The 13,271-nt window shown below is 43.8% G+C and overlaps 1 protein-coding gene across 1 annotated transcript in view; it reads left to right on the forward strand.

The window, feature by feature from the left end:
• The window catches only part of CDH4 (cadherin 4), a 460,217-nt gene that overhangs the window by 276,427 nt on the left and 170,519 nt on the right, over positions 1-13,271 (forward strand). The window contains exon 3 of the mRNA XM_064521589.1: positions 5,308-5,531. Coding sequence (XP_064377659.1) covers positions 5,308-5,531 — 224 coding nt within the window. The remainder of the gene's footprint in view (positions 1-5,307; positions 5,532-13,271) is intronic.

Raw genomic sequence — 13,271 nt, forward strand, 5'->3', positions numbered from 1 at the left:
CAGCATAAGCTTTCGATAAGCATCACTGAACATTTTTCCAGAGTATATTAAAAAAAAGTTTTCTTTTCTACCATCCTGTAAAAATGATAGATGTGTGGCTCTGCTGTTTATCTGAAATCCTAATTACTGATGCTGTTGCTTTGAATGTTAAATTCATGCAGTGTTCTTAAGACTTCAAACTGGTCAAAGAAAGATGGATTTGAGTCCACAGAGAGATCCAAGTCTAGTAAACAGATTCAATGTTTGTTTGTTTATTTCTTAAATTATTTTAAAGTCAGAATTTACATCAACTGCAAATTACATAAATTTAGAGCTAAAGGAAGGAAAAAAACCCAAATGTTTTATGCCATTGGATGAAATATTAATTTCTGTTTCCATAAGAGCAAAAAGTAGAGGTCAGAGGTAGGATTTGAAAATATGGAAGAGATCCCCTTTCCTTGAGCTATGGCATTTACTGCAGAATAATAATTGGGTTTTTTTCCAAATACCTGTATGTATTGCTTGTCAAATTTCCAAACATGCATATAAAAAAATTGCTTCCCAGTAGTCATATAACATCCAGAGGAATCGTTTTCAGAGGGAAACAAGGAGGATGAGGGTATGATGGCTAATGACAGCCTTTGCTCCCGTGTAGTGAGACCGTGAGTAGTTGGTCTGTCCTGTGTTGGAGAGGTGCTTTACAGGCGCTGTATAAACAGTGCCTGGAGCAGTAGCAACAGCTAAACTTAGCTGTTTGCCCGTCAGCTCAGCATTGCGATCCCAAACTCGCAGGGTCTGGCAGGTTTCTGAATGGTCTCCCCTGCGTGGCTGGCATTTTCTGCAAAGTATTTTCAATTGAAAGCAGTTGTAGGAGAGAATTGGCATGGAGATCTACTTGTGGACACCTTCCATGGCTTTTTTGCTTAGAAATGAGAAGAGGTCGTGGGACTCAGTTGGGAGAACGATGGCAGGTTTGGTGGAACCTCTGTATTCACTTACACAACAGCGTACATGCGAGTTGCATGGGACCGGGCTAGACACCGTCCAAAGTACGACCCCGAAACACACAGCGTGGACTTTGGATCCTCAGCACCAGCTGTTGAGCGGTCCTGGTCTGCCCCTGCAGCGCGTCACTGCTTGCCGGTGTAGACGCAACTTTAGCCGCTTTGGGCATTAGAAACATGAAGCTGAGACCGCGGGAACGAGCCGTAGCGCTTGCTCCTAATGATTCCACCCAGCACAGGTGGATCCAGGCCTCTCGGGCAATCTTAGCCATCCCTTGTATTTGTTCATCTCTCTAATAATTATAAATCATTAACACGTTGCTTCTAAGCCTTGAGAATTTGTATAGTGGGATTTTTCTGAGAGACATACTTCCATTTTATTTCATGTGAGAGATGCTTTCGAGTTTCAGCTGCGTAGTTGAGTCCTTCACAGAAAGTGAACGTGTGTCCACTTGAGGTCACAGCAGATGCGGTGTCTTAGCAATGATATAAATAGCCAATAAAGCAGTGATGGGGGGAGGTGGTGGGGTGGTCAGCTTGGGGGTTTTTTGCACTTTGATTTATTGAAGCAGTTTTTGTAACGTACAATCATGTGTCATCTAATAGAGAACACAAACTGCTGTCTGTCAAGGGCCTGGTACACTGATTAGTCAGCAGACTGAGTCACCAGAAGTACCACCACGGCTCGATCCATGACGGTGCTCAGCCTCACCGCTCTCTCCGAGCAGGAGCCGGCATGAGAGCAGCCCTTCAGCACGTGCCGTGCCATCCGGCCCGGTGAGGAGACCTTTTCATACCCCAGAAGTAGCCCCAAATCAAGCACAAAACCGCTGCCCGGTCCAAGAGGGGACATACAGCCCCCGGGGTCACCTCCACTCAGCCACTGAGCAGCGCTCGGGCTGAACCCATGTGTTCAGCTGTCCTCGGGGGCATGGGGCCAAGGTGCCGCTCCTGTTAGTAGCAAAAAGGCAGGGAATGTGGACGTCCTTGAAGTCCTTCTCCGTTTGCAGCTGCCGGGGGTCTCTTCTGCAGGGTTCCTCGCGTTCACTCCGCCGCCGAGCGCTCGTCTACCTGCGGCACCTGAGAAGAACAATGCGGAGCAGACACGTTGCTTGTTTAAAAATTAGACTTAATTTCTCTCAGGATTTTCTCTGTCTCTAGTCAAGTTTGTTTTAAACTAATGGAAGTAATTAGTGAATCACAGAGGGACTTTGTCTAAGAGGTAGCCATTTTTAGATAATGGAGCATAAAAGTCGACACGGTGACATATGACACCGGAGCAGCATACTGGAGCACTGCACTGTATCTTAAGCAGATGTTTAAGTACTCTGAGTACTGAAATCACTGCATACACGTATAGGATGGGATTTTTTTTTCTCTCTGCCTGCAAGTACACTGTAGGGCTTTCTTTTAATCTCAATAAAATCAAAGTAAGCTCTGAATTGTTTTTAATGTGCTGTCATTATCACTCCTTTCTCTCTTCTTCAAATGTCTTTTTGTATATGATAAGTTGGTGCTTCAGAAGGTGAAGCGTGGGACTCGCTTTTCGACACTGCCATTACATAGCAGGAGAGTGCAATAATGCAGCAATTGAGGTGCATTGTTTCTAACAACGCTTGGTGGCATGGAGTTGAAAATAAGTAACATATTAACAGTGAAACACTCAATGTGTTCGCACATATTTATTATAGCTGTGAATCCATGGAGAGATTTGCAGAAAGTCTTGGGAGATTAAGGAGCAGAATCTCTTAGAAAGCAAGTCCCAGAGGTGCTGTGGAGAAGGGCTCCTGGCAGCACCCACCAGGCCGTGGTGGTCTCAGGCCCTCGCGGTGGCTGCAGGGGTGCGGGGGGGATTCTTGCAGATGCCACCAGACCATGCGTGTGTTAATGTTATTCATTGCTTTCATGAATCTTTGTTTTTCAGACTAGTCTAGAACTAATGGAAGCCGATGGAAAGACTCATTGGCGTTGTCTTTACTATTAAACCTGGTGGGGCCTGGGGTGGGTCCAAGAACTGGGCTGTGATGGTCCATATGGTCAGACTGAGTGCACAGTCCCTGACTGGAGCCGGACATCACTCTCCCACGGCTCTGGAGGTAGCGTGGGCCAGACGTCCCCAGTAGGACGTGTAGAAGTGACACCCCGTTTTGGAGGATAAGAAATTTTGGCCTTTCTGGAGAGGAGCTGTTGCATGCCAGTTGGCCTCAAGACCAGTGTACTTCCTTGCTGGTGTAGACTGGTAGCCGTGGGTGCTGGTTGGGTTTGGGTTGGGTGCTGCAGCCATGGCATGGAGGTGCATGGCAGAGGGCAGCTGGAGAGGGCCCAAGCTCCTCACCAGCTCTGACTGGGATGGACACTGAAGTCTCCACACAGAGAGTCATGAAGTGTTTTAAAGTATTGCTTCAGGTTCTGTACCTGGGCTTTGGAGTTTGAGACAATTCCAAGCTTTTCTGGAAACTGGGGAAGACTCGATCCTGCAGGCTTTCTTCATTCTTTATTTAACTTGGTAGAAGTCTCACCTTAGTAAGATAAAGATCCCCTCCTCCAGGCTGCTGAATCTCTACCTTTTCCGATGACACTCAGGGACTGAAAGCAAGGATACCAAGAGCTTCAACAGTGTGGCCTGAGTAGTAATTAAGTAATATCCTGTTCCTTAGACAAGTGGTGACCAAAGTCTCATTTGATCTTTGAGTAATGCAGGAGATGCCACCTCCTATTATGCTGAAAAACATTTGTTATGCTCCTGGAGATAGGAAGTGGAGATAACTGGTCAAATGTCTGGACTGAAGCGTTTCAGATGAGATAGGCACGGGAGTTACTTATTGCATCCTGAGCTACAGTGAGAAGTACAGACAGGCTAACGGCCCCTTTCCAAAACAAAGCTGGGAGGGCCTCTAGTTTTCCCCAGCTTCCAGATATAACAAAAATTAAATCATGTAGTCTATGACAATGAAGTTGCATAAAGACATTGCCCACTTTGTTTTTATATACTAGCTAACTTTATTTATCTTCTTTTTTAACCAGTGTGTGACATTTGCTGTTTGCACCTAATAATTTAGTGCAGCATTAGGTAACAGTTTCCACTGCACACATGCAAAAATGTACTGATGTGGTTTAAACCACTCTGTAGCCTGGAAAGCCTTTGCAGGATGTATAATTTTGACATGATCACAGCACCCCGATTACTGAGAGATGCAGCTTTGTGAAGGATTTAAAGGAAACCCTGTGGTCAGGGCACTGGCTGGGGGTTCGGGAAACCTTCACTGAGTTCCTTCCTCCACCCCGTCTGCTTCTCTCATTTCTCTAGAGTTTGGAGGTACTGGGGGCTTTGGCAGCAGGACTGGCTTAGCCGTTTCCTGGCTGCTTTTTTTCATCCCCCATGATGAAAACATCCCCTCAGCTGTTTTTATTTAAATCAGATAGGTTTGCTTTCACCACGTCTACGTTCTGTCCCATGGATTACCGGAATAGCGGATAGTGTTTTGGTTCCCATGTGATTAGCAGCAGGTTCGATTTCTATCAGATTTGACAATTTTGTCTTATAATAGTTTGGTTTTCTTCCAGCCTAATGTGTGTGACGTGTATCGTAATGCCAATAAAAATGCTTTTCTAACTAGACAGTAAATGAGCTTGACTGAAAAATGACCAAATAAAAATTCAGCAATTGGGGAGCTTTGATCTGACAGTGTCAGCTTTTAAATGACAAGCGGTGGCTTGGGGAGCAAAGTCTTGGGACTCCTCTTCCACCCAGGTGCAGGGTGGCGAGGAGTCACCCGGGCGGAGGTTGCGATTCATGCCCGCTTCCAGCAGACGAATACGTTCCCCAAAACGTTCTTAATTTTTCTGCTTTGTTTAATGTTTTTGTTTTTATATTTCTGATAATTGAATCGTTATGGGCTTTTAAATTTCAGTTAAGAATGTGCAAATAGGCTATCTAGTAAGTAGGTTATGGAAGGGTTAGGGAAATGGAGTACATTTTGTGCAAAAAAGTACCCACAGTGTGGGTAATAGACTCCAGTTGAATTTAAAAGATAATGGCAACAAGGGAGAAATCCACTTGTAGAAATGGGGAACAGCTGTGTTTGAGATCTAATGAAACTGTATCAAATACTTTAAAAATGGCTTACAACTTCTTCCCCAGGGAACGGAGATAAAGCACAAGAGCCTTCCTGAAAGGTCGAAGAAACAGTTAAATCATTTCCTTGATGGTTATTAGAGATATAGAACACATCAGTGAAAATTAAATGTCTGAAACTTGTATTTGATTGCTTTTCTTATCACACCAATCTCACACGTTTCTTCTGTCTCTTACTCTCTATTCTAGTAAAATTTAATAGCTGTGCCGGTAACAAGGGAATTCGGTATGAAACCAACAGCCTGGACTTCAAGGTGAGAGCGGATGGGACCATGTACGCCGTCCACCAGCTGCAGATGCCCTCCAAGCAGATGATACTTATCGTAACCGCGTGGGATCCCCAGACGCGGGACAGATGGGAAGCGATCGTCAGGTTCCTGGTGGGAGAGAAACCGCAACACAGCGGACACAAGGTAAGAAGTTCTCAAAGACGCTTTTCGTTTTTCGTTCTTCCTTTACCCGAGTTCCCAATAGCTTTAAAACGTTAAATGCGGCATAGAATTATTTGTATTGTCTGGTTTGTATTTCAAGAGGAAGTTTCTGGATAGAAAAAGCCCCAGTGCGCAGCAGTCAACTTCGTGCAGTTGTTCTTGGTCCTCTCTCACATAAATCATTTAATGTTACCGGCGAGGGAAGCGTTCTCTACGTTCGCAGTTTCATGTTCTTAAGTGACCGCTCGGTTCGGTTATTTACTGCAGATTCTTGCAGCCGAGTTTGTGTTTGCTCCTCCCTGCTAATATTCTACCTCAGCTTGAAATACAGCCTGCAGATGAAGGGTGCCTACCTCTCTCTGGAGTTGAAACAAACCATCTTCTTGAGCAGTGTAAGGCTAAATTCACATTTCTTTTGTGACAGCGTAAATCTGGAGCAGCGTGCTGTTTCTGCTGTGCTGCCGCGGGTGAAATTTGAGATCTTCTCTGTGGTTCCTATAATGATTCATTTCTTTTGGTGAGCCATCTGCGTGGCCCTGCAGCTCCGTGGTGGTGTAGCGTGCTCCCAAATAGGGGTCCAGATGGGAGATTTAGGCTTGTTTCCTTCGTAGACAGTGAGGACAGGGAACTTCGCTGCTGTCTGATAAGGGACATATGCTCACGTGAAGTGTTGGCCAGCAGGGCAGCGAAGCACCGCGTGGCACCTCGTGGCAAACGTCCATTCCTCTGAATGCCGGTGTCTTCCCTTCCCCGCAGAGAGAGTCAAAGCCAGCTCCAAAGCCTTCACCAGTCAGTATTTCAGGCAAAGACTGCAGATGTATTCTCTCATTTTTAGTTTCAGGCACATAGCCAAAAGGCAGGAAGGATCCATTCCTGCCCAGCAGTCTGAGAGCGATTTTGCCTAGTTTAAATACAACTGTGGGCTGCACGGGACCCTTCCAGCCAGGGACTGCACCACAAAACACATTTCTTCTGGTTTGCTCTTTTAGTAGTTGTCTCAGGCCTGCCTCTTCCATATCGTCTTTGGCAGCAGTTCTCCAGCTTTTTATATGCCCTCCTTCCATGTCAGTGATGGTTTGGGCCAAAGACCTTGTAAAACGCAGTTATGTGGTCTGCTGCTTCCTCAAAAAATCCAATTCTGTGACAGTTACATCTAAGCTTGTTGCAACGGTTTAGGTTAGGTTTAGAGGTAGAGTTGGCAGGACTTTGGCTGAAGAGCTTGATTTATTGTTGGATCTTCAGGACGTGCACTGTAAGGATGAAGGTGTGTGTCCCTGGGCACGGTCATGGTTAGGCTAGGAATGGGCAGGGTCCCTTGGCCATGGTCATAGTTAGGATTAATACAGCGTGGTAGTTGTCAAAAGAGCAAGGCTGGACTCTACTTCTTCTCTTTTCTGTACTGATTGGGCAGAGAGCAGGGGAGGGGAGGGAGGATGGGAGAGGGAGAGACGTTCTGCGCCTCCCTGTAAGCATGCCCTGAATATGCGAATCTTTGCCGTTTGGGAAACCTTCTACTGTGTGCGAGAGAAGCAGGAAAGCTCTCGGAGAAAGTTAAATCTAGCAGTCACCCAGCGGGCTGACCCCTGAGGTTTTGCATGGCTTAGAGTCTTATAAATACACTTCTGCTGCTCTTCAGTAAGGCTCTGGCTTGTGCAAGATATAATTAAGCCCTGTATGTTATGTCAGCTGTGTTTGCCATTTTGTAGCCAAAGAAATACTGCTTCCTTCTAAAAGTAATTAAATATTGAAAGAACAAAGTAAGGTGTCTTATATACTGCTTTAAATTTCTTCTCAGCATAGCAGAAAGAGAACTGGGTAAGCACACATTTCTCTTTTAGTAAAATATTTGGTTGGAAATACATCTAATGTTAATATAAGCTGAACTCTGGTTCAAAATAGAGAGAGCTAGGCTTTTTAAAATTCATATCCCTGCTTTCTAAAAGCCTTATTAGTGTGTAGTTTGAGGCTGGAAAAATACAGAAAACAGCACTAATGACAAGGTCACAAACAGTTTTATTGTGGGTCCCTATTGCAGGCATCTGACTTGTGTCTTATTTAAATGCTTGTGCTTTTTGCAAGCAAAATAATACTTTGTTTACTAAAGAAATAAATATGATTATGAGATTATTTTCAAAAATAATAGTGTTTATGCTAAAAAACCAGCAATATCCAGTTCAGTGTGTTTCAGGCCATGACCCTAATATACTACATTTCATGGCTTTTACTAGAAACAGATTTCACGTTTGTTTTTGTAAGGTATAATATGACTCAAGCGAAAACAACATAATTGTTTCAAAGACTTTTCTGGTCTATTCAGAGGATGGAGAAGGCAGATAGGGGAGAGAAGGGAGGAGGTGCCATGAGATAGAGAGAAAGAGACCGACTCTTTCTTCTAGTGCACACATCCATTTTTGTTTGTGACTGATTTCATGAAAATGCCTGACAGTTCCCAGACATAAAAAGGACTGATGTGAAGTCTGCCTTGCTGCACGTCTGTGCTGGCCGGCACCTGCAACGCAGCCAAGCCCTTCTAGCTTGCTTAGCCATGCGCTGTATTTCTGCCAGCTTCCCCATGACTGATGACCATCAGTCGGTGCAGTCTCACTGCACGACAAGACTCCTTCTGCCCCTCTTTTCCATTTGAGAACGTTATTTAAAGGAGAAATCAAAATCTGGTTCACGATTACCCATGGGTGAAGCTTCATGAGAACAGAATGATCCCGCTTGGAATAGCCTCTGCGAGGCGTTTGGTTGATTCTGGAGGTTACTGCAGAACCAGTCTTACAGAAGGAGAAGTTGCCCCTGTTGGGATACCAGCTGAGGACGTGGGAGACCAGAGATGAGGTCCCTGCTCTGCTGTAAATTCATGGTGCCTTCTGGGGGAGGCTGGCCCAGTTTCCTACTGCCTGTCAGTGGAATGGAGGCAGTGGTTGTCCTTTTCTACATCCCAGGAGTGCACAGAGCGCAAACCCCTCCAGACAGTGATGTGATCCTTTGTGCTTGTGATCCTTTATTACCCCCGTATATAAAAATGGAAAGTTGCAGCATGGAAGTGGAGAGCTTTGGTGGTGGCCAGCGTGCCCTCGGCGTCGCGGATCCACTCAGGATGGCTCCCTGGTGGGACAGCCGTCCCCTTGGGCGCTTCCAGTGCGAAATCGGAGTTGCTGCTGTTTGTGCACGTGCCTCCCAGGGCACCGCGCTGCTACCCGCAGCGGAAGCTACTGCTTTAATGGTGAGTGACCCAAGACAATGACACTTCCCCTCCTTTATGCTGTTGGCCTTAAAAATGTGCTAATTCCATTAGATAACTGAATAACCTAGGCAGATCTGCAAATTTTCACTGGCAACCAGCGTGATAAAAGAATTCTAACTACAATATCAAAGTTTAATGCATGCAGGATAAAATGACAGCAAAGAAGATAAATATTTAAAGTAAAAGTACATAAAGTATTTTATGATACGCCGGCCTACATTCTCCCCTCCTCCCCAGCAAACACTTGAAGGTAAACTTTTTTCTGGTTAATACAAATGGTGCTAGTAACTGTAGGAACTTTTTTTGTTCAGTCTTGCAGGAAACCTGATAGCAATTCAATTAGAAAATGCAAATGAGGTCACATATTTCCCACAGGAGTGTCGAATTACCCCAGAGGAAACTGAGTGATATTCTAGCATAACAATAAATACTTAAGATAAAGTTTCTTACACTGTTCTTGTCTGACTGCCTGTTGTTGCCATTGAAAGTATCAACGGGACCTATGGGTATAATTTGGAGAACAGAAAAGAGGAAGAAAGCAAAGAAAAAAGTTGTTTATGAAACTAGTATTAGGTCCTTGTAGCTCATGTCAGCACTTAGGAAAGATAAACTTGAGTGGGATAATGCTCCCAAAGAAAACAAAGTAAAGCCAGGCTTTACATATCTGGAATAGGCAGTGCCGTGTCATCTTTCCTAAGAATGCGTCCTATTATTTCCAACAACTGCACATGGATTTAACAAAAAGACCAAAGATGGAGATTATGTTTGCACACAGTGACATAGCTGAAGACTCCCCTCTTCAGCGTGCCCTCTGCTTCATATTTGCAGAAACTCTGATCTTCCTAAGTACATGGATGGATCTGTAGCCATTTGTGCTTCATTTCCACATCACCGCTGGTGTTTGTGAGCCTCCTCATTACTCTTCGCTAATCAGCATCCTCCACTCTCCGAGCCAGTTTGTCCCATCTGACATTGCGGCCCTCTGTTTCATATTGATCTTTCCTTATTTTTCAGTGCTTGCGTCTGTCTAAACATGTTAAATCATGTCTGTCAATTTTTTTCTTTATTAATTTATTGTATTTTTATGTAGTTCTCACTTAATGATTTAAATCGGGATCACAGAAAGAGAGTAGAAAGGAATTCTCAGCAAAATAGTTTGCAGATACAGGATGTATTCAGTACACGTAGGATGCCAGTCAACTTTGCTGGCAGTGACTTATTTGAGAAAAAGGATTGTTTTCTGTGAATTATGTTTGTGTAAACCTGTATCTCTCATTGTCTTAGTGTCTCAAATTCTGAGCGTGGAAGTACGTACTTTTTTGCAATGTTAAATCATTGGCAATTGTGCAATTAAAATCTTGCAAATATATGGATATGCAACTGGTGTTTAAAACATGGAGAAATATTGTCAAAAATCAATCCTTGCATAAGCCCTGCTTATGTTTTATTATGTCTTCTCTTATTTTGGGATTCTTTCATAACCGAGGTATGAATCCACAGCTATACAATATGAATGTGAAAAGCCGATTCTTAAAGCCAGGGGTTTTTTTTATTTAAAGCCTTTAAATAATCATCTCTGGCATTTTACCTGGCTAAGATTTTTAAATTCCAGTACAGCCTTTTATTGCTGATCACAAACAAAAAGGTCTCCAGGCAAGGAAGGGCTCTTTCAGCACCGATCTTGTTTATGACCCCAGTTATTGCACTAGCCAGGCTGTTCTGTGCGGCACCTGCGAGCGATGAAGACATATCCTTCCCGTGATGGAAGAAGATGACAGCTGACGCAGGAGTAGCTGGAGCTGTGCTTCCACAGCTCCTGTTCTTCCCGGTGCTGTCAAGTCCCTGTGCGTGGAAGAGAGGGGAGAAAGCGTGGCCTCGTCTGCTCCCTCCCTCGCTTCCCTCCCCGCTTTGGGGAGACGGCGCGGTATCGCGATGACGGAGTTCGTCCTGTCAAACGGTACTATTCCTAGAGAGGGGCTGGAGAAGAGGGGCTGTTTGTTGTCCTCCCTCTCTCTGGCCGTGTTCACACATGTTTCCAGAACTGGTCTACTGCCCCGTGGACTCCCTGGAGCTGCCCCGTTGGACCACTTCTGCGGGCAAGCCACGGCTGTCGCTAATGCTAATGAAACTGCAGCCGGGGTCGTTTTTAGTCCTGTAGCCTCATCAGGGAAGCAAGGCCACAACGCAGTGAATGAGAATAGATGAAGTGACTTCTGGTTTTTTAGCTGATTTATGAGACGTCATTTGAGGCTTTAACAAAACAGATTATTGGAAAAGATGAGGGAGCAGTTGACTAATAAAATTAATATCATACAAGTGTTAACAGTGAGACCGATCACAATAATTGTGGAAGACTAATGAAGACATACCAGGTGAACGTGTCTGACTTCATGCTTAAGTAAATGTGAACATCTAGTATTTAATCATAGCATGTGTCGAAAGTGCTATTCATGAAATTATGTGAACTTATTTGGCTGGATTTTCAGATGTGTTGAATATCATTGCCTTGCACTGAAAACAGTATAAGATACATGTGCTCTTTGCCTTGGAAAATCATTCCTCTGAGTGAAGTTTCACATAGTCACACTTGCTGCGTTTAGTTCTTAAGTAGTCACCGTCTTACCAAGAGTCAGGGTCAAAGCCATACTAGAAAGATCATCCCTAAGCGAAACTCACTCCAGATCTGTCTTCCATCAAACAAAACAGAAGTCACAAGAATTGAACTACCTACACGGAAATAAGTCTTTTCTGATAAAACAAAACTGTTGGACTACTGTGTACCGCCTGCTTGTGATGTGCGCCTTGCCCTTGTGAGATCCAAGCCCTTGACCTCAGGTTTTGCCTTCTTTGTTGTTAACTGCTGAAGTCTGACTACCACTTCAAAAGAATATTTTGAACTGAATCTCCAAAAAAAAAAACCCCACATTCATCGCTATGGTAATTCATTGACAGTAGTGTGTAAACATGAGTTTGAGTAAGACAAAAATTCCTTCACACAGGCGCATCCATTAAAATAATTATTTGTTAGGGGTTGTAAGAATTCATCTGTCTCTTCTGCTCCATGAGCTGAAGCAATTTCACAGTTACAAGCTCTGGGTGAAGAAGGACTTCAGTCCTTTCCAACCTCTCGAGGTCACGTCCCCTTCACTAGATGCGGTTCATAGTAATTCTGCTGCTTGATGCAGCCTCTGTGGCATCACCGGCTGCGGGAGGGAGAAGAACCAGCCAAACGCAGGGTCCTGAGTAGCGGGGAAGGGATGAGCAGGCTATCATCATCCCCAGGTGAGGTGCACAATTTCAGACACTTGCCGTCTCCATCGAGCAAAGCATTTAAACATGCACTTAAATTTAACCATGTAAACTGGGATAAATTGAATATGTTCACATGTGTTCAAATTTAAGCATATGCTTAGGTGCACTCCAGAATTGTTGAATAAAAGAACAGCCTTTTCTCAAGATCCTCTTGAAATAACGAAAGGGTAACTTGAAAGGGCTAACTCGCATGCTAGCTCTGGGAAGAAGTACCAGAATGAATTAGTAGCTTTGTGTTAAAGTAGAAGTGATGCCTTGTGATCTCTTAAATCTCTTATGATCTCTTTACTTTCAAACACTATGAAGAGAAGGGATATTGTTACATTTAATTCATTATGATTATTTTAATTCATGTATCTTTTGAACCCCATGGCTTTAGAAAAATAAAATGAGATTAAAATTTCTCACAGGCTCGCTAAGGGCTAGATTTGCTCCTGCTTCTTTCTGTGATGTAGCACAATCATCATAGGCTGAGCTCTAGAAGCAAAAGAAATGTGATTGGAGTAGTTTTTTGAATTTTGCCCATAAAATTACTCGATAAAAGTTTATCAGTGGTAGATGAAGAAGTCAGCCTTCTAGCCCAGATATTTCATGCATCTTTTTTGTTAAGATACTTGCAGAATCAGAGAGCTAATATCAACCTCCAGTAGTGTTTTTGCTTTATAAGACAAGATCCATCACCTTTACTCCTGTCATACAGGTATCTGAACAGGTAGGAAGTAGAAGAGTACAGAGTATTCTGCAATTTCATAGCCACGCTCTTGAGAAGTACTTATAGTTCTGTAGTCATTGTGTATGGCTTCTGCCAATTATGAGAATGACATTAACTTGAAGATAGAAGTGTCTCTTTGTAAACACTAGACAGTAGAGTACAGCAGTAATTTAGATGTTTCTTAAACAATCCTACCCTAAGAAGCACTGTGAGATTTGATCTCAGAAAGGGAATGTGGAAAGGTCAAGTTGATGTGGGGAGCTTTGCAAGGAAACAGCCTCATCAGAACTTGTTATGTCGGGATATGATATTCAAGCATTTGAATGAGAAAGAAAAGTACAGCAAGAGCTGTACTTCGTGGATGACGTCATCATCTTTTGTTCATTCAAGGCTCTTCAAGTAATACTCGGACCATGACAATGACAAGAAAGATATCACGGATGCT

Source organism: Dromaius novaehollandiae, chromosome 16 (assembly GCF_036370855.1).
Source record: "Dromaius novaehollandiae isolate bDroNov1 chromosome 16, bDroNov1.hap1, whole genome shotgun sequence".
Classification (NCBI taxonomy): Eukaryota; Metazoa; Chordata; class Aves; order Casuariiformes; family Dromaiidae; genus Dromaius; species Dromaius novaehollandiae.